The following is a 24,492-nucleotide window of genomic DNA, read 5'->3' as shown; positions in this document are numbered from 1 at the left end:
CAATAAATATTGCTTGGCCACCTTCGCTGCACCATCCATCGCATAGTCGCTCATCGCCCAATTCATCTCTCCAGCCGCGCCTATCTTCGTAAACCCCTCCTCGTGCACGCCGATCACCACCTTCACCATCCCTCCACCGGCCATTTTATACTGCTGCACCCTGGGGCGGTCCCTCGCACCGCTCACCGGGCACAAGACCGGCTTCAGTAGCTTTCTCCTGCGAAGCTTGTTCTTCAACCCAAGGCAACTGCGTTAGACCTCAACGCCCACCACAGAGTCCTCGTCGTCGATGAAGCCAGCATCCACCGTGAACCTGAAATTTTCCTTCATGGACAGGCCGATGACGCTGCCGTCCCGGCCAAGCTTGGTCTCCACCTTCTTGTTCGGGTGTATCCAGACAATATTGGCGTAGGTATTGGAGCTTTTTGGGATGACTTCTATGATCACGTACAAGATTGGCGACGTGGAGATGGAAGGAGGGGAAGGTTGTGGATCGTTGTTAGACTCCATTTTTATTTTTATTTTTATTTTTTACGTGCACAATCTTAGAGTTTCAGAAGACATATATTGCTTTGAGAAGAGTTGATAGAGACTAGCAAGAGTTTGAGTTTGCATACGATGAGAGAACCGGAGCAACAGATGTGATTTATTACTTGAAGACTTTGAACGGATATCAAAGCCTGACTTGGAAACTAATGTGGTATTTGTGCCTTGCACCGGTTGTACAAAATTAAGTGGCCTCCTGCAGCGGGCCTATCGTGGATGTCCACCGCTCTATGTTAACCGTTTGATTTGGTTGGTTCAATTACTGATACGTTGCAGAATTGCGCGAATCTCAAAGCATGTAGTGGACCCTAAAGGAAGTCGATGCTGGCCAAATCTTTTCGTGGCAACGTAATAACTAGACTGCGAAATCAACATGGTGTCTATGTATCGCACGTTAACACGATCAAAGTGAATCGTGGAAGAAGTCGTCATATCGGAAAACCTGCTCTTTATCCTCTCTTGCTTTTGAACCATGGTCTCCTAATATATTTTATCATCGCTTTTTCCCCAGAACGGAGGAACTCCAAAAAAAAAAAAAGCAAAAAAAAAACTCCCCAAAACAGGAAACCGAGGCGAACCGAAGCGCCCACGTCTTGCTAAGAAATCAAAAACCAGATTGGTAAAGAATCGGAGAGAGATGAGAGAGGAGGAAGGGTATTTATTGTCTCTTGCCGCTCCCGCTTTCTTGATCTCTCCTCTCCTTCTTCCCCTTCTTTCTTTCTCTTTCCCTTCTCCCCTTATCTCTTTAGAAGCATTCTTGCTCCAAGAAACCCCACGGAGCTCGGCGGTTGAGCACCGGAGAAGGAACTATAAAGAGACTGCTGGAGGACCGATACTGGTGAGTGCTCCTCTCTCTACTCCATTCCAATTCCCCCTCCCCCACAACTTTTTTTTTTTCTTTTTTATCTTTATTTTTTTCCTTTTTTTAACGGGGATGGTTTCGATGGAAATCGGTAGGTTTTTCTTTTTCTTTTTTTCTTTTTTTTTTTTTTTTTCCCTTTTCTTTCACCTCAAGCGAGGCTGAATCGGCACGCAAAATCGTCGCACCGCTTCGGTACGCGATGTCACGTGCGTTGGACGTGCCGTTCCCTTGTTTTTAGTTACGGCCCGACCCTTCCGTGGCGCTTCGGATCGGACGGAACTCGGACGTGTTGACTTGTGCCGGCTAAGTTTGGACGTTCGGAGAGGTTTGTTTGGGTGAGTTCCGGGGCAGACAAAGTGATGGATTTATTAGAAGATCGCGATGAATCAAGAATTAAGTGATTTAAGATTTACTTAAGAAACGAAGAACTGAGTGGCTTCAAACCAATGGGTCTTATGACTGCGCTTTCATCTTCTAAAAAACTTTGTGTTTCTTTTTTATATATATCCATTCTGGAGATGTTCTTAACTGTCTAACATTAATGGTGGGCTTTCATGCGCGGCTTTTATTTTGGGAAAGTTTATGATATACTATATTGACATTTCTATCACTAGGTTCTTGCTCTTTTTGATTTTTTTTTTTTTTGGCTAAAAATTTCTGATTTTTTTTTTGGCTAAAAATTGCTGTTCTGTTTCCATTGTTGTATATTTGGTGGCCAAGGAAGCTCTAGAAAATACAAAAATGTTATTTTTATTGACATCAGGTATCTAATTTATTGTAAGCCAAGGAATTAATGGAATGAGCTTGTTTTGAAGTATGGTTAGCTGACAATTTAGTGATAAAGTGTGACTCTGGACCAATTGTTATCTGACAGGAGCAACCTTGTGAACTAATTTGAAAGAAGACTTTGCTAATGTCCTATTACCTTTATCTGTGGCATCAGTACCAGTCCATGCTTTGCACCGTGTGTCATGTAAAACCTAGCGATTTCAAATCTCTTAACATCATCTTTTGTGTAGGTGATGGTCATGCGTGCAGTATAGTTTGTTTGATATGATAGCATGACCAGCCCCCCTTTCCTGAAGAGTGAGCATCTTGGAGTCCGCTTTTTGACGCCCAAGATGGACCAGAAAGTGGTTTTTTGGCTGAAAGTACTATGCATAAAAATTGGATTTCACCTTGGTATCAGTACATTTAAAGATTCTGATTTCGGTCTATAGTTTTGATGAATGAACTGCTTGACACTTTCAATTTTAATATTGTCCAAGTCTTCTTCAAGTGATAATACAATATGCTGGTAACAAAAGTCAATGTAATACTTCCAACTTCTGCATTTCATCCAATGTATGCATACCTCGTCTTATGAGATCACCATGTTCATATAGGCTAACTGGATGTTTTAATGACTGCAGCTCACTAGCTTTCTGAAGATGGCGAACATTACAGGGAATGCTTGCCCAAAACCTGCAGCGGCAGCATCAAATGGAGTGTTCCAAGGGGACAATCCACTTCATTCTGCTCTCCCCTTAGCCATATTGCAAATATGCCTCGTTGTTGTCATAACTCGCTCTCTTGCTTTCCTTCTCAAGCCTCTGAGGCAGCCCCGTGTTATAGCTGAGATCATTGTGAGTTCATCTCCCTTTTTTGCAGTTTCATTAGCAAAACTTACTGTGCGCAAGGTGCACATTTGGATGCATCCAATTAGTTGGTTTTTGCCCTTGTTTCACTTTGACTTGTTCCTTCCCATTACCTGCATTTGCTTAATCACAAAATTGTTCTTTCTGACCATTTGTTCCTCTGCATAGTTAAATAGTAGAGACATATATCACAATTGCATAACGATGTCCAAAAGACAATCAATAAGCAGTTCAATCGAAAAAGTCACTTCACTCATCTTTTGTTTGCAAAGCTTTTTAGTTTGTCATGCTTTTGGAATCAATACATAATTCTAATTGCAACCTTTTAGAATCTTAATTTTTGACCAAATTTCCTTGATAACTTCAAACAAAATTTTTGAACTTAGCAAACAGAAATATCTTATGCCCTTGTGCTTGTTTCCTATGTTCTTTTTGTATTATATTTGTATGTTCTTATTTTTTGTGCTTTCTTTTCTAGATATGTCATCTACATGACAATCCTTTCCACACACATGCACAAACAAAAATAGAAACCAAATAAAACAAAATGTTTTGCCCACATTTGTTTTAGTTGTAGATGTTTATGCATCTATGCTTGTGTGTGATGTACATATCCATATCTTATACCCGTGTACACTTACATTGATAGAGCAGCCTGAATGCATGCTAAGAATGTGCATAAGTTTTTCAATCTAATAATTAGATATGCATAATAACGACCCGTTGACACATGAATTAGCTACTTGTCACAATTATGATCATTGAAGCTCCGTATGGTAAGGTTAGTAATTAGCAACCCGCAGCCATCTCTTATTGATCAGTAGATCAAGATTGATGCTTTGAGTTATTTTTTAGCTAAACCAGAACCCTAGCTCTTGCACATTATTCCACCATATTGGCTTTTTGCTTCGTGAATCAGGCTAAGGTTCATGCAAAGAACTTTAATCACTGGATGTCATTGACATTAATTCTTTTGAGTATCTGTTAGCAAGGTTGTCAAAAGACCTAATTCGGTCACTGATAAAGTTTTTGGTTAATTTTCATATGCAGGGTGGAATACTGCTTGGTCCATCAGCACTGGGGCGTAGCAAGGCCTTTTTGCATGCAGTTTTTCCTCCTAGCAGTCTCACCGTATTAGACACACTGGCCAACCTTGGTCTTCTCTTTTTCCTCTTCCTTGTAGGTCTAGAACTAGATCCCAAATCATTACGTCGCACAGGCAAGCGTGCTTTTGGAATTGCTGTTGCTGGAATATCACTCCCTTTTTTCCTAGGTATAGGTACATCAGTTGTTCTTCGCCATACAATCTCTAAAGGCGTGCAAGGTGCTCCTTTTCTTGTTTTCGTTGGTGTTGCTCTATCCATCACTGCCTTCCCAGTCCTAGCTCGTATTCTTGCGGAGCTCAAGCTCCTTACAACTGATGTTGGCCGTATGGCTATGTCTGCTGCGGCAGTTAATGACGTTGCTGCTTGGATCCTCCTAGCCCTTGCCATTGCCCTATCCGATTCAAGCCAGTCCCCTCTTGTCTCTCTCTGGGTTCTCCTTTGCGGGGTTGCATTTGTCTTGTTTTGTACATTCCTTGTGCAACCCATCTTGGGATGGATAGCACGACGCACACCAGAGGGTGAGCCTGTAGGGGAAATATATGTTTGTGCGACTCTAGCAGCTGTTCTGGCTGCTGGTTTTGTGACAGATACTATAGGAATACATGCCTTATTTGGTGGATTTATTATTGGGGTTCTGGTACCCAAGGATGGCCCCTTTGCAGGTGCATTGGTAGAAAAGGTGGAGGACCTTGTGTCAGGCCTCTTCCTCCCTCTATATTTTGTTTCAAGTGGATTGAAGACTAACGTGGCAACAATCCAGGGAGCACAGTCATGGGGGCTACTGGTTCTTGTTATACTAACAGCCTGTCTTGGGAAGATTGCAGGGACTGTTGGGGTTTCAATTGCTTGTAGGATGCCTTCTCGTGAGGCTTTGGCACTTGGATTTCTTATGAACACCAAAGGTTTGGTGGAACTGATTGTACTCAACATCGGCAAAGACAGAAAGGTAACATCGTAATCTTGACCGGTATATTATTTTGTGGCTATTGTAATTTTCTGTAGATGTCTACTGACTTAATCATTTAACTACCCAGTATCTGCTAAGATCCTCGGCTTTTCTCTTTCTTCCCAATTTCCACTTTTTCCTAGGTTTTATGTAATTCTTTCGCTAAAATTGTCTATATTCATTTATTTATTATCACCATCATGTGCTTTCTCACTGTTGCTTGGAAGTCAGTAAACTTCTCTCATTTTCTGTCATTAAGCAGGCTAAAATATCTGTGCCCTGACCTACCATATTTCCATTTTTAGCTACTGCAAAGTAGTTCACAATGAAAGGTAGCAACTAGGAGGCAACTGAACATTCCCATTTTGCTCATATCATTCTGATCAACAATTAATGGATTCAACCTGCCGATACAGGTGCTGAATGATCAAACATTTGCTGTCTTCGTCTTGATGGCTCTTTTCACTACCTTCATCACGACACCTCTTGTCACTGCATTCTATAAGCCAGCAAGGAAGTCATGTACCATATACAAGCACAGGACAATTGAAAGGAAAGATTCTGGCACCCAGCTCCGGTTTTTGGCCTGTTTCCACAGCACTAGGAACATCCCAACAATCATCAACCTCATTGAGGCCTCCCGGGGTACCAACAGACGTGAAGGATTATGTGTGTATGCCATGCATCTCATGGAGCTCTCTGAGAGGCCATCAGCAATCCTCATGGTGCACAAAGCAAGGAAGAATGGTCTGCCATTTTGGAACAAGACCCTGAGGTCTGGATATGATCAAGTGGTTGTAGCCTTTGAGGCCTTTGAAAGACTAAGCAATGTTTCTATTAGGCCGATGACTGCAATTTCGGCACTCTCAGATATACATGAGGATATATGTGCAAGTGCAGAGAGGAAGGAGGCTGCAATCATAATATTACCCTTCCACAAGCATCAGAGGCTTGATGGAGCGTTGGAGATGACACGGCATGAGTTCCGATCAGTCAACAGAAAGGTTCTCGAACATGCTCCTTGCTCGGTTGGGATTCTTGTGGACCGTGGACTTGGTGGAACCACTCATGTCTCAGCCAGTGATGTGTCATCATCCATTACTGTCCTATTCTTTGGTGGTCAAGATGATCGCGAAGCTCTTACATATGCGACTCGCATAGCAGAGCACCCAGGGATCCAACTCACAGTCCTACGTTTCATTGAATCTAGGAATGGATCTGATGGAGAAAGTGTTGCAATTGATATGAACGGCAGCTCCACTGCTGAAGGGATGTTGGCTGATGAGAAAGTTTTGAATGAATTCAGAAATAAAACTCAGAATGATCCAGCCATCAAGTATGAGGAACGGGAGGTTGCAAGCAGCGATGAGACAGTGGCGGCAATTCAAACTGTAAGTCGCTCTGATCTCATTCTCGTGGGTCGGAGACCAGAAGGAGCAGCTGCAGCAGCTCTCATGACTGAAAGGAATGAATGCCCAGAATTGGGCCCTGTTGGAGATTTGCTTACGTCACCAAGCTATTTGACTACTGCCTCAGTTTTAGTTGTGCAGCAGTACACTTGGCAGAGCAGAATGAAACTTCCTCCAGCTGATTCAGAGGAACCACCAGAAGTTCACAGAACCGAGGGGAGCAGCTCAGACTCTTAAGAGCTAGCTCATTGTCTCTAACTCATGTAGATATTCCACGGACAACCATTGTCTTGGTTCATCATCTAGCCTAGATTTCAGTAATCAGAAAACCAGGCTCAGCTCAAGCTTCATCTGAATTTTAGATATTTTCTTCAGACTTGATTTCAGCAATTAGATATTTGCTTTTTAGTGTTAACCAGTCATCTTTGTAGCAACTGTTGGTATTAGCTGGCTGATTGGATGAGTTTACATCACATCAAATAGCACTGGGCAGTATGACCAAGGTGAATATAACCAATAAAAGAACTTTGCTTATTGCAGTACCAGATCTTCTCGATTTATGATCTGAATATTTTTTTTTTATTTATGATCTGTTATTATATTGTTTGCATGCACATTTGTTAGGGAGAGTGCTATGAAGGTTATTTCTTCTCCTGTGCTTACCTTCTCATGTAATATGTTGCTTGCTTCCTGTTCCCATTTAGCTATTCCTGAATAAATGGCAGCCTCTGAAATCTTTGGCTTGGTATGAACTTTAGGGATCCTGACTCCGCAATCAGTTTCATTTTTATCTGGTGGAAGTTCCATGAACTTCATTGTCAGAAGCAGACTGGAACTCATGGACTGTTTCTCCAGTTCATTTCATAGTTACTAGTTCTGTGTTTGGGAGTAATTCTACTGGATATGATGATCCATACTTCGGGAAAAATCTGAAAAATTTTTCACTAGTTCTGATAACAAGAAATTAGGAAAATATTAAAAAAATTAAAAGTGGACTTTCTAAAATATTTGTAACTATATTTATTTAAAAATATGTATTTGAGAGGCCAAAGTAAGAAATGATAACAAAAATATGGACATTAGTAACGATACATGGTATTATTAATTTGCAGCACATAAAAGTTTTTAAAATCATCTTGAACAATTTTGAAATAAATCAAAAAATTCATGCGTAATTCAAGAATAATTGATTAGTTTTTAATCCGTTCATTTTTGGTGAATAATTCAGAGAAGCATTTAGTCAAGCAAGAATTGGAGATTAATTTGAGAACTTTTTTTCAATGCAGAGAATGTTGTAACTATGATTTATGTCAATCTAGTTGCCGCAACTTAACTGCAAACCAGATTAAGTGATATTGAAGGAGACTCTTTCGGCCCAAATTTAGTTCCTTCCCTCCCAATTCCCTCTCCACTTGAATTTTGGATTCACAGGCTTGGTTTGTATCATTGAAATATATCTCAGAGAACGGAAGGCGACCTCTGGAGCCCAAATTTTTATTCACACAGTCTTCAATGAAATAAATCTGGGAGCTTCTTTTGTTAGTTTAAAGGATTTGAACTGCCGCCATCCTTCTTCTTTTTTTTTTTTTTTTTAAATAATTTTACTAAATAGATTTGAAGCAAGGATTTTTATTTTTATTTTCAATGGAAGAAGAGAAAGTCCCTACCTGCTCCTGTTTGTTAAGATGATAAAGGGTGCAAAAGAAAGCTATGGTACAGGCTGAAGATTGGTTAAGAAGCTAATATTTCTTTTTGAAATTACTTCTGCATTTTGTTTTCCATGAACCGTATCAAATAGTACCATACATCCAACAGGGAAGCTCTGGTAACTCAAAAACACCATCCAACAACTCACTAGCTGGCGTGGTGTACTCTGATTTCTCCTTTTGAATTGCTCTTGTGAACCATGCCATCTAATGGCGCAAGGCAGATGAGTGTTTTTTTGTGTGATTTTTCCAAGTTACCGTAGCATTGCTCTATATGTAAATTTTGGTTAGCACGAGATGACTGAGGCTTCTCGGCGGTGCATCTTGGTTAGCACGGAGATGACTGAGTTTCCTCTGCGGTGCGTCTTTTGCACCTCAGAATATATGTTTGGATAGCTTATTTGGGGCATGTGCTATGCATGGCACTAAATGCGATCATATGGATTCTCGCAGCAAGAGCTCATCTTCAAGATAGATGATTCGGTAGCTTTTATGATGGCACAATCCTCCGCTCTGTACCACAGAGGATACAAGTTCACATAGACAACCCTCTTCTAAATGCTGTTTTCTTTGAAGAATATGAAAGAAATGAAAGCAAAAATATTAAAGAAAGTAAAGAAGATAATTAAGATCTTTTTCTTTATGGTTAAATCAAGAATATTATAGAGTCTAAAAATGGGCTAAAAATAATCCTAATACATTCATTTTTTGTCATCCTCTTTTAAAATTAACACCTATATAAGAAGAAACTAGTTATGCTTCCTAACGTATTCCTTTGATTTTTCAGAATTTTTTGAGTCTTGGCTTATCTGTAATTCGTATTCAACTTGGAATGTCTGGTTCAAGCAGCCACCATCATTAGTGCATCATTTAATGATGGTTGATTGGACTCAATGCAAATACCACTTTGCCCTATTTAATCACCAATCATCAGGTAATGATGCATTGATGGTTCGTGCACACTCAGCTTAATGGCAGATGAGAAATCCTTTCAGCTTGCAGTATTTCATGGTAATGTACGCGAAGAAAGCAAGGCAGCTCTCCGGTTGGTGGGTCATGCCATTTTACAGCATCAAGGCTTATCCTGCCATGGAGCTTATCCAAGAGAACCGTTGCTGGATCTTCTTTATCCTGACCTGCCAAGGAAATCCGAAATTTCTCTTCTTTTGTTGGCAAAAAAAAAAAAGAGGGAGCAATGTATAAGAAATCTATTCTTTAGTTCTCCTGCCCTCATGTTCTCAGCAACTAAATAGAACTTATCTCTAAAATCAGTCCAAACCTTCCATTTTGCTTACAAAATGACCATAGTTCAAGTTGTGCCATAGATAAATGTGCGGCAACAGCTGTTTAATCTCTTCAGTTCTTGCTAAGCGGTGAAACAATTACAAAAATAGCATGGAGGCAGAGCAGGGAGTATATGCTTGAGGATAGATGCCTTCAATTTGAAAGGGATAAGCCATGACATCATTTTTTTTTTTTTTTTTTGCTTCAAACGTCGTTATCAAATCTTCTCTTTTAATTCATAACCAACGTACCATATTGATGCGATGTCGGACTCAATCAAGCAGGCCACAAACAAGCCAACTCGTAGGCGGCGTCTTGATGCATGGTAGCAGTCTTTATCGGCCACCAAGAGGATAAGACCGGTCCATCCAGAATGTGACTTTGTTGCCAGTTTCTCATTGATTTGGTCTCTATTCTAATACCTCGATGTGGAAGTCATTTCCCTTATCTCCAACTCTCAAAAGACCTTACTCTGTGGAATGAGGAACCGCCACGTCTCGTCACTCAACAGTGTGGTCCCGAGCCAGCACGACGTCGGAATGGAAGCTCTCGTTAATCCACGTTTTAAGCACACCCTCTGCGACGTCTTTCCACATCGAAATCTTTCAAGTAGGCTGTATGCTAGATCTTCCAGATGGTCGGGCAGCAAATTCTTCTTTGGGGTTCTTTTTTTCCAAATAGAACATGATGTTAGAAGCACAAGGGTGTCCGTTTCAGATTTTATCGATTTCTTATTCGTTTAATTAATTTCTATGTGATGTCGGTAAAAAACTAGTGGGACTCTGCCAAACTCTGGTTGCGTGGTAATAATGGTTCTACTTGGTCCATTTCGTCCTAATTGTGTCTACCTGACTAATGACAAATTGGCAAGGATGATTCGTTATTGATTAATTTTTTTAACATAGTTTTACTTTCTTCTGAGGTAGGTAACAAATAAAACGGGCATCTGTAGTTGAGTGACCAAAATGATAGCTTTTCAGTTTGATTGCCTCGTTACAAATGCAAATTAAAATGAAACTATGGAGACTTATTCATGAGAGGTTAAGTAAATTTGGGTGTGGTGCTCTGCGATGAATGAAAGGCCAGTCTGGTGGCTCTAGAGTTGCATCCAATATAGGCTTTGGGCTTTGCAGCTTTCTTCATATGGAATACCTATCATGCCCAATACATGTCCAATATCAGCCATAGCAATTGTAGAGCTAATAACTTTCTACCACACCACGAAAATATATGAATATATATGGCAATTTGCTTCCCGTGACAGATGATATGTTAGCTAGCTGATATAGATATCCTACAGAATATTAACTTATTTTTTGATAAAATATAATATTTCAAATTTGACACCAGCTGTGAAACTTCTAACTTTGCTCCGTAAGAAACTGTCAAATTAAGAATTGCATGGACTCAACAAGGGCAGGTAGCAGCCGAACCTTCTTGACAATCTTTCCGAAGCAATTCGCGCCTCAGATATCTCATCCACCTTGCGTGCCGCTCTTGACCTCTAGAACAGTAAAACTCTGGAAACTCCCGTTATTTTACGGCACGCGAAGCGATACCAAATGGAGCCAGCCCAGGCTTTTTGTGGTAATATATCCGTAAAAAAGTAAAACTCTGGAAACTCCAGTCGAGAACTACGGTCAAAGTCTTCCAATCCTATCCGTAAAAAACTAGTTCACACTTTTACCCAAAAAAACAAAAACTAGTTCACACCACCCTGCTCGCTTCTATATAAGAAGCATGGCCTCCCTCCCATTCCCTCAACCCAACTCGGAGAAGAGAGCTTTCCTCTCCTCTTAATTACATTCACCATGGCCTCCAAGCTCCTCCTCCCCTTCCTCCTCCTCCTTGCCCTTGTTGCCGGCTCCCATGCAGGCAGCATCGCCGTCTACTGGGGCCAGTATACCGCCGAGGGGAGCCTCGCCTCCGCCTGCGCCACCGGCCTCTACTCCTACGTCAACATCGCCTTCCTCACCACCTTCGGCAACGGCCAGACCCCCGTCCTCAACCTCGCCGGCCACTGCGACCCCTCCGCCGGCACCTGCAAAGGCCTCTCCTCCGACATCAAGTCCTGCCAGTCCCGGGGCGTCAAGGTCCTCCTCTCCCTCGGCGGCGCCTCCGGCAGCTACTCCCTCTCCTCCGCCGCGGACGCCCAGAGCGTCGCCAACTACCTCTGGAACAACTTCCTCGGCGGCAGCTCCTCCTCTCGCCCCCTCGGCGCCGCCGTCCTCGACGGCATCGACTTCGACATCGAGGCCACCAACGGCGCCCACTTCGACGACCTCGCCCGGGACCTGTCGCAGTTCAGCAGCCGGGGCAAGAAGGTCTACCTCACGGCGGCGCCGCAGTGCCCCTACCCGGACGCGCACCTCAACACCGCGCTGCAGACCGGGCTTTTCGACTACGTCTGGATCCAGTTCTACAACAACCCTTCGTGCGAGTACACATCGGGGAACATCGCCAAGTTGACCAGCGCGTGGAAAACTTGGACGTCGAGCGTGAAGGCGACCAACTTCTTCTTGGGCGTGCCGGCGTCGAGCGCTGCCGCCGGAAGCGGGTACATCCCTCCGAACGTGCTCACCTCTCAGGTGCTGCCGGCGATCAAGGGCACCGCCAAGTATGGGGGGATTATGGTGTGGAACAGGTACTACGACGAGCAGAACAACTACAGTGCCACCGTGAAGAGTAGCGTGTGAATTGCGTCACATGTATATAAGGCAGGCATGCATATCTATAGCTGTATGATCGTGTTATAGTTAAATAATGGCAAACATCGATTGTTGCCAAGATTTCTGTCTGAAAATGCTTGTAAGAGAAATAAACAAGTGTTCCTTAATTTTATTGGAGAAGAAAATATAGACGGAACGATGTTGCGGATAAATAATATATGTGATACGACTCGCATGAACACTTGACCGGACAAAATCATACCAACCCAAACGTAGGAGAAATTGTTGGATCGACCGGGTCTACCAGCTAGACCGGTCCAATGATGACTGGTCGCATGCACCTCATGTATTTAGACTCTTCACGGTCGTGCACCATAAATTATCATCTCATGGTCAAAACAGCTGGGTGATAATTTAGACTCCCCAATGTCATGTAACATAAATTATCCCTTATGGTCAAAACGGGGTGATGATTTGGTTAGTGACCATTGGCCATGTCTGCTAGACGGGGTACCGAATAATTTCTTGGGTACTAGAAGGATATATATTCCCTGTGTAAGATACTTATATTGGAATATTCTACAGATGTATTCAACTATGAAATTTTTGAAAACCAACACCGATCTTGGACTTTGTCATCTGTGTTCATCTAGGAAAAGATAGTGACGGCTTCCTATTTGTAAAAATGCTCACCAGTTATAGGTTTTAGCCCTCCAAGCATGTTTAAGAGTGCTCGTTCCATGGATTGATGAATGTTCCCAGTTAAATGTAGAACCTTGCAAGAGAGAATTGAAGGTTTGGCAGATGGCTAATGGTGCAACGATCTTTATGATATAAATGTAAGAGTTTTAAGGTCTCTGTTCGGGTTCTGTCTATTATTTTTTTTTATTCCAAAACTATCTTTCCACCTTTTTCGGTTCACTTATACAACCCTCTCCATGTACCATTACAAACAAAAAAAGAAGAAAAAAATCCATTTTAGATAATAATTATGAAATTATCTAACTACAATCATGATAATAAATAGATAGAAAGTTAAAATTCTAGGCTTCCACAAAAATTGGAAAAGAAATTTGAAAAGCCTGTTACAGAAAGGAAAAGATTAAACCAAAAAAAAAAGTGATAGAAAACAAATAAGGAGAATCATCTGTAAAAAAGATAAGAAAATATTTAATTATTATAGTAAATAAAATTTAAAAAAAAAACAAAAATTCCATCTATAAAAGATAAGAGAATATTTAATTGTAATATTTATGAGTAGATAAATAAGAAAAATATGAAACAAAACAACAAACAAATAAGAAAATTTAATTATATTATTTTTTATTTTCATAATTTATATTTTATTATTTGAAAATTTATATTAAAAATTTAAGTATTGCACGTGCTGGATGGTGGTGGATTGGAGATGCTATATATATATATATATATGGCTCCATTGGTAATTAATTATGAACCTACGTCCAAGGGAGGTTGGAATTTTTTCTCTCTAAATTTATAGGCTTAGAGTTAAGCTATTATTCTCCTTGAGTCCAGGATGTGTGTGTCAGTGTACGTGTTTTTGTGTTTATGGCTCCACTAGTAATTAATCATGGACCTATACCTAAGGGAGGTTGGAATTCTTTTATCTAAATTTATAGGCTTGGACTTAAGCTATTATTAACCTTGAGTCAGCTTCACTGTTAATTAATTATGAACCTATATCTAAGGGAGGTTGGAATTTTCTCTCAAAATTTATAGGCTTAGAGTGAAGCTGTTATTGGCCTTGAGTCAACGATAGATTAATTCGATGTGACCTCGGACTTGCGGAGCTCCTCTGTTAGGTTGGACTCATATTTCAACTTGTTTAATGCCCCCGGATGGTGATATTTTATGAGAATTACTTAACATGTTACTGTATTATTGAAGTTTCTGGAGCAAGCTTTACAAGGAGGCCCATAACAGTCCATAATCATTAATCTTTACCATAGCCCTGGATTTGTTTGTTCCAAAAATAAGCTTGATTTGGAACAAAATTCTTTTATCGTGATTAACTTATATTAAATCTGATTTAAGAATTAAGAAATAAATATGTACTTTAATATGTGTTTAATTTAGCCAATGAGCACCATCTTAATATTGGATATAATGTTTGCTCAACGAGGATGTTGGTTTTTATAATACTCAGATGCGTCAAAGGAAAATTCGTTAACATATGTGCCTTCTGCTACCTGTTGGGTTGAATTTGGAGCCTACGTTTTGAGCTCCAATACGCGCTCAAGAAGAGTAATTGCAGTGTCTTAAGGCCTCCCTTGCTACCAGCCGCTAGGGAGATCTCAACCCACTTGACCAACCTAGACCCGTATTGGCATGGAATGCACACTTGGTCCTTCGTGGGCCAAGGGGTTAGAATTTAGATGGTGAGATAGGAGAGAAATGATAGATCAAAGATAGGATAATAACTAAGGAGGGTTTTTTTTTTTTTTTTTTTGGTACAAGCGGATGCTCACATCAATCTAGTATGAGTACACCCATAAGATCAAAAAATAAAATGGAGTTATAATCTCATGGAGTTATTTTAAGGAGGGGTAATGTTGAAAACAAACTAGAGTTATAATCCCATGGAAGTTATGTGCAGCTATACTAAATAGATATGGAAACAAAAGTTGGATTGGCAGTCGATCTAAGTTATACTAAACATCACGACCTTTTATTAAAATTGGGTTGAAACAAGACTATAATGAAAAAAATTCGTGCACAAAGTACTTAAAATATGGACGGCTTACCTGATCCGCTTATCCTACGTTATTTTCTTTTAGAATTACCAACCATTAACCATTAAAGAAGGAAAATTTTATTTCTACTCAAGAAAATTCTAGTTTCCTTTCTTTTCCTCAGAAAAATATTATCTCCTTTTCTTTTCTTCCTCCAAATTCTATTATTGCTGACAAAGTTTGTATCAAATATTTTCATATTATTATTCCCTGCATTCCATTTCAACCAGATAAAGCCTTCATTTGGAAACTAGCACCTGGTTTTCCAAAACGACTGCAGGTAAGTTTGAAACTGTCAAGGGAACGATGTCACTATGTTAGACGATAAAAAGGTTAAAAGGTGACAAGAATTTGAGACCATCGACAAATGGCATCAATCAAATCTTCCCTTCGGTTTCAGGTTCCCACCATGAATCGATGCAGAGCCCGCGTTAGGGGGTGCATGAAAAGTCCAAATACGTCACGTACATGCATGCTGATGCGAATTTTGGGAGTCATATAATGTGCCAACTTACAGTTGGCGACTGGTTGCCGAGATGTGAACGCCGGACCACCGGTCCATCCAGATGTGACCTGGTTTCTTTGTATGTTGTTGGTTTGGTCCCCATGGCTGTGGAAAATTAGCCTTCAGCTTTAACTCCCCGTCTCCAAGAAAGCACCTGGCTGCGAGCAAACCTTTCGATTTCTCCCCTGGAAGCGAAAACAACGATCGACCGCATCTGTTCTGTTTTAAGGAAGAGTTGCGGTCTCATACGACGTCCCCACCGTGGAATTTGGAACCCCCATCCACGTCAAAGAGAAAATCGCAACGTTAGTGAGCATTGTCTGGGTACAATTCCTTGTTAGATTTCCACATACGCGACGAACAGTATTCAATTCTTTCTATTTTCTAGGAATCATTTACGAAATTACATTTTTTAAAAAAAACTATTTTTGAAGGTTTTCAATTGAATTTTTTTTGTTTAGATGTGTTTTATACTAATTTTAGAAGTTGTTTGACTATCAAGTATTGATCCAGTTCTTTCTTCTCCCCCCAATCAGATCCAACAGAGAAGATTTAAAATAACAAATAAAACTAAATTATAAAGACGTAGGGATGCATGCCAACTCTGAAAATTTCTATTAAGATGGAAATTTATTTATCAAAATTTCCAATTCCCACATATGTTAGGTTTTCAAAAATTAATTATTTTAAAATAAATATATAAAATTTCAAAAAATAAATAAAATAATCATTAGAATTAGATCATACGGGAATGGCAAAAAAAAAATCCTCCCATCTCTCATTCTCATTGCATAGTGATCCACAAAGTTCTATCTGTTGCCGGAATAATCAATTCTTTTTGCTTAAAAATGTTCCATTCTGTACATTAATACTTGATTATTTTAGCTTAAACTTGTGGATGTTGAGGTGGGTAGACCTGTATTTAGTTTAGATGACGTGTGGTTAAATAATGGCCAACATGGCTTATAAATTGTTGAGATTTTGTGGGACATGGCTTTATGTTTTTTTTTCCGTCTTTTTGTCTGGTCCGCTAGTATATGTCAACAGGCCCCTTGCTGTATTCTTTCTTCCTTAAATTGCAATAAAAACCGGGTGGCGTCTTTTGCCTCCCTAATCTTCAAAAAAATAATACTGGTACATGTAAAACATGTTTGGTTAATTATTTTTGAATGAATTTGATTGGACTACATCTAGATTTTGTTTTAATGAATAACAGAGTTTAAGCTCCAGAAAAAAAAAGATCTCCACATAAAGTTAGGCTTGAAGGTCTGTAGCGGCCTTGGCAACAGTCATATTCAAACATCAGGAGACAAGAAAGTGGAAGAGAGAAGATAGAGCATAGGAATTTGATTGCAGAACCCTTCTTTTCTATTTTTAAAATAATTTATTTTTACTTTAAAACATAAATAATGTGATGCACTTAGCAATGAGCTGGGGGAGAAGAGTTTGGTTTTAAAGGTCACTAACCCGCATGAGCGTTTTGCCACGTCCAAGGTCCTTGTTGGTCGACATAAGATGATCTAGCACTGCATAAGATGTTTCCTTTGTACACGCCATGGTCCAATTTCTTCTTTTTTTTTTTTTTTTTTTGTTACAGCCGAGGGCCTGAAGACCCAGAACAAGGAAAACCGAGCAAAGCAGGGACAAAACAAAAACAAATAACTAAGAAGGACTGAAAGTCGTTGTTTTCGTCCACCAAAGACTCCACCAGTTGATTTGCATAGGATACCAACAAGATCTCCATGGGGCTGCAGCTTGGATAATGTTAGATAGATCAGGATGAAGACAAAACTATGTTTGTCGAGAATTTTCTATGTTATTTTTGCAAACTATTGGATAGCTTTTGCCGAGTCTCCCTCCAGCCAGGTCCTGTGAAATTGAATCTCTTGGTAGCCATGATCATCTCTTCCCAAACTGCTCTAAGTTCAGCTTCGAGGACAGATTGAATATGCTTGGAATCTTCTTGCTCCAACAAATAAAACACAGCCTGCATGGTTCCTAATTATAAGTCCTGCTCCAGCTTCATCGTTCTTGCACATGGCATCAAAGTTTACCTGAGCCATTCCACAGGAAGGACGCACCCAGGAGACCAACAATGAAGCTGCAATAACTCACAGAGCTACTGGCACCCCACTGCTGCAAGTAATTCGGTTCGGTTTCCTTAATTCCACTGCACGACGTCGAGCAAAAGCAGATATGTCATTGGAGTTGCTTATGTTCCTTGGAACCCCTACCATTGCGAGCATTCCATATAGTCCAACCAGCATACGCTATTGTTGGGGGATACCCACCGACCGACCGACCGACTATCGGAGGGCCCGACCAGCTGGCGGCCCGACCGACCGTCTCCGACTGGCGGCCCGACCGACCGTCTCCGACTGGCCGACTGACCGTCTCCGACTGAAAGCCGGGAGTGACCGACTAATGGACGCTACTGACGGCTTTTCAATGGCCCAATCGCCGACTGGAGGTATGTCGGGCGTATCCCTCCCGACCGACCAGACCCAGAGGCCGACTCACAAGAAACTCGCCGACTGACGGGGGAACCCGACGCCACTCTGCTGGCCACCGACCGAGGGTCGGCCGTCTCCTCCCATCGCCGTACAGCCGCCGGACCTTGTCAGCTCTGACACAGACATGCGGCACAGTTCCCCAGGGGCATTGTCCCGCCGAGAGCGAGGTCAACCCTGGTGATTAGACGGCCACACGGCGACATGACATTTCCACGGCGGCTCTGACAGTCTACAGTGAGTTGACAGTTCCTCACTTGTCCGCGCCATTAATGACGGCGCCATACCTAGCTCCACTATATATACCGGGGAAGGCAACAGTGCAAAGGGTCGATCCGCCCGTCTCTCCCACATACGCAGGCTCGCTCCTCCCTCTCTCTCTCTTCCTCTCTCCTTCTCAGAGCTCTCTGTCTGCATTTCACTGTTGCCCAGTCACCTCTCTGACTTGACCGTCGGAGGGTCCCCGCCGGAGCCGCCTCCGGTCAGTGCGGACTTCCTTTTGCAGGTGCACGCTTCCCGGCGATCGGGCGACGAGGCGATTGGCCGCAACAGATTGGCGCGCCAGGAAGGGGACAGCATGACAAAGACAAGAGCTCAACGATCGAGAGTCACTGGGTCGGCAAGGCGCTCTTCCCGCCGGGAAGAGGCCTCTCCACCACCGACGGCGGAGCCTAGCTCTCCGCATCCTGCAGTGACCACGGAGGCCCAGATTGCGGCCATCGTACGGCAGATGACCGTACTGACCGACGCAGTCAAAAGCCTCCAGCAACAACCGGCGGCCCGACCTATGCCTTCCAGGAGCAGCCGCCGACGGCCGCGCCGACCCCTGTCGCCTCCAAGCGAGCGCTCTCAACAGCGCTCCCACGGAGAGGAGGGGCGACCACGGCGCGACGACCGACGGTCTCAGCGGCCCTCTCCTTCCCCGTTGGAACGGGCGAGGAAGGAAAAGCGGCCGCGCACACCGTCGGCCTCTCTTTCAGAGTCCTCCGGAGGCTCCACTCCTGGGGTCTCCCAGCATCGACGAGCGGACGACTACGAGCGATGGTTCGAGGAGATCGACCGTCGGCTCGCCCAACTGCAGATGGACGGCCAGAAGTCTTCGAACGACGTCGACTTCCAGACCGCCCAGCCTCTCTCTCGATTGGTCCTCGATGAGCCGATTCCCAGTCGGTTCAAAATGCCGAACGTGGAGCCATACGACGGCTCCACCGACCCAGTCGACCACCTCGAGAGCTATAAAGCTCTCATGACAATTCAAGGGGCAACCGACGCTCTGTTTTGCATCGGCTTCCCCGCCACACTTCGCAAGGCTGCCAGGGCTTGGTACTCCGGTCTTCGATCGGGCAGTATCCATTCCTTCGCGCAGCTCGAGCACTCGTTCGTGGCCCATTTCAGCACCAGCCGAAAGCCGCCGCGAACGTCGGATAGCCTTTTCTCCCTCAAGCAGGGGGAAAACGAGGCGCTCCGACACTTCGTGGCGCGATTCAACGCGGCCACGCTCGAGGTCCGGGACCTCAACGAAGACATGGCGGTTTCAGCCATGAAGCGGGGCCTGAGGTCGTCCCGATTTACTTATTCTCTGGACAAGACCCTCCTCCGAACGTACGCCGAGCTACTGGAGCGCGCATACAAGTATATGCGCGCGGACGAAGGAGCGTCCGACCGACGCCTGGTCGAGCCCAGGGGTCCGAAGGAGAAGCGAAGAAAAGGTTGGGAGCCCGCCGAACCAAGCAGGCCCCCGGCCGGTAGTCGGCTTTCTCCACCCCGACAGATCCAAAAATCACCCCGCCGGCAGACTCCGAGGTCGGTGCGTCCCAGGTATGACTCCTACACTCCTCTCTCCGCTCCCCGTGCGCAGATCTTGATGGAGATCGAAGGGAAAGAATACCTGCGACGGCCTCCGCCTCTGAAGGCAAAGGGCCTCGACCATCGGAAGTACTGCCGGTTCCATCGGAGCCACGGCCACGACACCGAGCGATGCATCCAGTTGAAGGATGAGATCGAAAATCTCATCCGCCGAGGGTATCTCGGCAAGTTTCGAAAGGGTCCGCCGACCCGACCGACTGCCGATCGACGCCCCCAGCCGACTGAAGAGGCACCGACTAACCAGCCGACGGCTGGAGTCATCAACATGACCTCCAAGCGGCTGGGCCCGGGGACGTCTGCAGGAGGAGAGCCGACGAAAAAGCCGCGCCCGGACGACGTGATTACCTTCTCGGAAGACGACGTTCGGGGCATCCAGACTCCCCACGACGACGCTGTTGTTGTGTCGGCGACAATAGCCAATTATGATGTAAAACGAATTTTTGTTGATAATGGAAGTTCGACAAATGTTTTGTTTTACTCGACCTTCTCCCGAATGCGACTACCGACTGATCGACTTAGTAGGGTCTCCACGCCCTTGATCGGCTTTGCCGGAGACACCGTCACGACAGAAGGAGAAATCACCCTGCCCGTGACGGTCGGTACCGAACCACGGCAAAGAACGGCCTCCCTCATTTTCGCGGTCGTCCAAGTTCCTTCGGCCTACAACGCCATACTCGGGCGACCCGGATTGAACGCCCTCAGGGCGATCGTCTCGACGTACCATCTCCTTGTACGATTCCCGACCAAAAATGGAGTCGGGGAGATGCGCGGAGATCAACAGCTCGCCCGACGATGCTTCCAAATCTCCGCCCAAAGCGACGAGACAAAGGATCCCCTGACAATCGACAAACTGGATCAACGGGAGGGGGAAGAGCGGGGTTCGCCGGCCGAGCAGCTCGAGGCGATCCCCATAGGAGAAAATCCCGACAGAAAAGTTTGGGTCGGGTCTCAATTGCCCGACACCGAACGCCACCGACTGGCGGAGTTGCTGACGGCCAACGCCGACATATTCGCATGGTCGGCAGCAGATATGTCGGGCATCCCTCCAGAAACGATTACTCACCGACTCAACATCGACCCGACAATGAAGCCGGTGAGGCAGAAGAAAAGGTCCTTCGCCCCAGAGAGGCAGAAGGCCATTGACGAAGAAGTGGACAAGCTGCTCGAAGCAGGCTTCATTCGGGAATCCACGTATCCCGATTGGCTCGCCAATGTCGTCATGGTCAAGAAAGCCAACGGGAAGTGGAGGATCTGCATCGACTATACCGACCTCAACCGAGCATGCCCGAAGGATAGCTTTCCACTCCCGAAGATCGACCAGCTGGTGGATGCGACGTCCGGATTTCGACTGCTCAGCTTCATGGATGCCTTCGCCGGGTACAATCAGATCCGGATGGCGCCTGAAGACGAGGAGCACACCGCGTTCGTGACCCCCAAGGGCCTCTACTGCTATCGGGTGATGCCCTTTGGATTGAAGAATGCCGGCGCCACCTACCAGCGACTCGTCAATAAGGTCTTCAAAGACCAGATCGGGCGTAACATGGAGGTATACGTGGACGACATGCTGGTAAAGAGCACGCAGATCCCGGACCATGTTCAGGATCTCGAAGAGACCTTCCGCACCCTTCGACGACACCGAATGAAGCTCAACCCGACCAAATGCGCCTCCGGGGTGACCTCCGGGAAGTTCCTCGGATTCCTCGTTTCTCAGAGAGGGATCGAGGCCAACCCCGAGAAGATTAAGGCGATCCTCGACATGCGTCATCCGAACACCAAGAAGGAGGTCCAACAACTGAATGGAAGAATCGTCGCTCTTAGCCGATTCATTTCCCGATCAGCTGAAAGGTGCCTCCCGTTCTTCAAGACCCTGCGCCAGGCGAACGGTTTCTCTTGGTCGGATGAGTGCGAACAGGCCTTTGAAGACCTGAAAAGGTACTTGGCTTCCCCGCCGCTGCTCGTAAAGCCGCAGATCGGGGAGACCTTGTATCTCTACTTGGCCACATCTTCTGAGGCGATCAGCTCGGTGCTCGTTCGGGAAAACGAGTGCCGAACCCATCAGCCCGTCTACTACACCAGCAAAGTGCTCCACGGCGCCGAAGCAAGATACTCGGAGACGGAAAAGATGGTTTTCGCCCTGACCGTCTCCGCGCAACGGCTCCGACCATACTTCCAGGCCCACGCCATCGTGGTACTCACCAATCGGCCCCTGAGGGCCGTACTGCGCCGACCCGACACATCCGGACGACTCGCTAAGTGGGCAATGAAGCTCAGCGAGTTCGACATTCAGTACCGACCGAGGCCTGCCCTGAAGGCTCAGGTCTTGGCCGACTTCATCGCCGAATGCCCAACGACCGACCAAAGGTCGGGAGCTGAAGGCCCGGGACGAGATTCGGTCTCTGAGCCGGACCCGATCTCCACCTGGGTACTTCACATCGACGGAGCCTCCAACGCTCAGGGAAGCGGGGCCGGGCTCCTGCTCACGAATTCGGATGGGGTAGTCGCCGAGTACGCCCTCCGGTTCGACTTCAAGGCCTCCAACAATCAAGCCGAATACGAGGCACTCCTCGCGGGCTTGAGGATGGCGAGGGAATTGGGCGTCGACAGCCTCCGGGCATTCTCCGACTCTCAGCTGATCGTGGGGCAGGTAAAGGGCGACTTCGAGGCGCGAGATCCGACCATGATCAAGTATCTTCAGAAGGTAAAGGATCTCGTGGCCCGCCTCGAGCATTTCGAGATCTCCCACATCCCCAGGATGGAGAACGCCCGTGCCGATGCTCTCTCCAGATTGGCAACGTCGGCCTATGATTCTTTGGGTCGGACGTTTGTCGAAAACCTCCAACAGCCGAGCATCGATCGGGTCGAAGAAGTACAGCAGCTAACGTCTGAACCAAGTTGGATGGACCCGATCATCCAGTACCTGTCCGACGGGACCAGTCCCGAAGACCCCACGGAGGCCAAGCGACTCCGATGGTCGGCGTCACAATATGTGATCATGGACGGCCGACTCTACAAGAGGTCGTTCTCCCTCCCTCTGCTCAGGTGCTTGGGACCGACCGACGCTGACTACGCCCTCCGAGAGGTTCACGAAGGAATTTGTGGGAATCACTTGGGGGGCAAGTCCTTAGCCTTCAAGGTCTTACGACAGGGCTACTACTGGCCGACCATGAGGAAGGATGCGGCAGAGTTGGTCCGAAGGTGCGAGCCATGTCAGAAGTATGCCAATATTCAGCACCAACCGACCAGCCAAATCGCTCCCATTGTCGCTCCATGGCCCTTCTCCCAGTGGGGAGTCGATATTCTCGGCCCCTTCCCACCGGCGTCGGGCCAAAGAAAGTTCATCGTTGTCGCCATCGACTACTTCACGAAGTGGGTCGAGGCCGAGCCCTTGGCGCAGATCACCGAGCGGAAGATGGAGGACTTCGTCCAAAAGTCCATCATCTTCAGGTTCGGATTGCCGCACACCATCATCACCGACAACGGACGGCAATTCGACAACCAAGACTTCAAGGACTTCTGCGCCAGGTTCCACATCCGTCATCGACTAACTTCAGTCGGGCACCCACAGTCCAACGGTGAGGTTGAGGTGACGAACCGAACCTTGCTCCATGGACTCAAGACCCGACTGAACGAAGCCAAAGGTCTCTGGGTCGACGAGCTGGGCTCCGTCCTATGGGCTTACCGAACGACCCCCCGTGTCCCGACCGGAGAGTCGCCGTTCAGTTTGGCCTACGGGACAGAAGCTGTGATCCCGCTCGAGATTGGCCTGCCGTCTTCAAGGGTCGAGCAGTACCACGAGCCGGACAACTCCGAAAGTCGGAGGGCCGACCTAGACCTTCTCCCCGAACTGCGAAATGAGGCTCAAATCCGAATGGCCTCATACCGACAGAGGGTCGCCCGGTACTACAACGCCAAGGTCAGACCAAAGCTCTTCAGGCCTGGCGACCTAGTCTTGAGGAAGGCGGAGGTGTCGAAGCCCTTGGACCAAGGGAAGTTGGCTCCCAACTGGGAAGGACCCTACAGGGTTGCTGACACCTTCGGGCCGAGAGCCTATCGGCTGGAAACCCTTGAGGAAAAAACCATTCCCCGGACTTGGAACGCCGACAACTTGAAGCTGTATTGCCAGTGAATTCTGTAATTCAATTGTCGGAATACATCTTCAGTTTGAAAAATTGGAGTTCTAACTCTTCCACTACCGGTCGGCGCTCAACCCCGACACGCCGACGCGGATCTGGCACCGACGACACATCGGCCCCTTACACGGACCGATGCATCTACAACGACGGGAGTCAATACTCCTTCGACGACTCGTCGGACCTTCACAAAGGCCGGCGGACTTTTATGAACGGGAGTTCATGCTCCCTCTACGATCGAATTTTTGGGCAGAATCCGTCGGCCGACAGGCCGATCGGGCCCCGTTTGAAGAAAGGCAAAAAGCCCACGCGACTATTGTCGCGACTTCCGACCTAGCTACGGCCGGTCGAGGGATATTCGGCTTACCACCGTCTATCACACGACGCGACCTTTGTCGCATCTACGACTTGCCGACCGACCAACGGCCGGCTGAGCGACATTCGGCTTACCACCGGGCGTCGGAAAACATCGAACCCGACGCAGGGGTATGGGAACCCGACTTACTATCGTTTCCCCGATACTGCGCCGGACGACGACTTCGATTATCGGAACCCGACCTAAA

General features: G+C 45.6%; 2 protein-coding genes across 3 annotated transcripts; both read left to right on the top strand.

The window, feature by feature from the left end:
• The first annotated feature begins 1,253 nt into the window (after positions 1–1,253).
• Positions 1,254–7,175, top strand: LOC105036437 (cation/H(+) antiporter 18). Of its 2 annotated transcripts, XM_073253029.1 has the most exons (5): positions 1,259–1,384; positions 2,428–2,720; positions 2,821–3,033; positions 4,096–5,097; positions 5,514–7,175. In XM_073253029.1, the coding sequence occupies exons 2-5, from the start codon at positions 2,700–2,702 to the stop codon at positions 6,741–6,743; spliced, it is 2,466 nt and encodes an 821-aa protein (XP_073109130.1). In that variant the 5' UTR covers positions 1,259–1,384; positions 2,428–2,699; the 3' UTR covers positions 6,744–7,175. The 2 variants fall into 2 exon arrangements, with proteins under 2 accessions (XP_073109131.1, XP_073109130.1); XM_073253030.1 differs by lacking the exon at positions 2,428–2,720 and having other exon boundaries at positions 1,254–1,384; positions 5,514–7,174.
• Positions 7,176–11,247: 4,072 nt separating this feature from the next.
• Positions 11,248–12,350, top strand: LOC140855854 (acidic endochitinase-like). The gene has a single exon (XM_073253028.1). The coding sequence runs from the start codon at positions 11,308–11,310 to the stop codon at positions 12,190–12,192; it is 885 nt and encodes a 294-aa protein (XP_073109129.1). The 5' UTR covers positions 11,248–11,307; the 3' UTR covers positions 12,193–12,350.
• The last annotated feature ends 12,142 nt before the right edge of the window (positions 12,351–24,492 follow it).

This window comes from Elaeis guineensis, chromosome 2 (genome assembly GCF_000442705.2).
Source record: "Elaeis guineensis isolate ETL-2024a chromosome 2, EG11, whole genome shotgun sequence".
Classification (NCBI taxonomy): domain Eukaryota; kingdom Viridiplantae; phylum Streptophyta; class Magnoliopsida; order Arecales; family Arecaceae; genus Elaeis; species Elaeis guineensis.
Note: the sequence above shows the minus strand (reverse complement) of the source record. Positions and strands in the feature narration are given on the sequence as shown.

Excerpts from the sequence above, each read along its gene's own strand:
- LOC140855854 (XM_073253028.1), top strand. The coding sequence starts at position 11,308 with ATGGCCTCCAAGCTCCTCCTCCCCTTCCTCCTCCTCCTTGCCCTTGTT.
- LOC105036437 (XM_073253029.1), top strand. The coding sequence starts at position 2,700 with ATGCTGGTAACAAAAGTCAAT. Across the intron at positions 2,721-2,820 it reads TGCTGGTAACAAAAGTCAAT|CTCACTAGCTTTCTGAAGAT; the intron begins GTAATACTTCCA and ends TAATGACTGCAG. Across the intron at positions 5,098-5,513 it reads ACATCGGCAAAGACAGAAAG|GTGCTGAATGATCAAACATT; the intron begins GTAACATCGTAA and ends CTGCCGATACAG.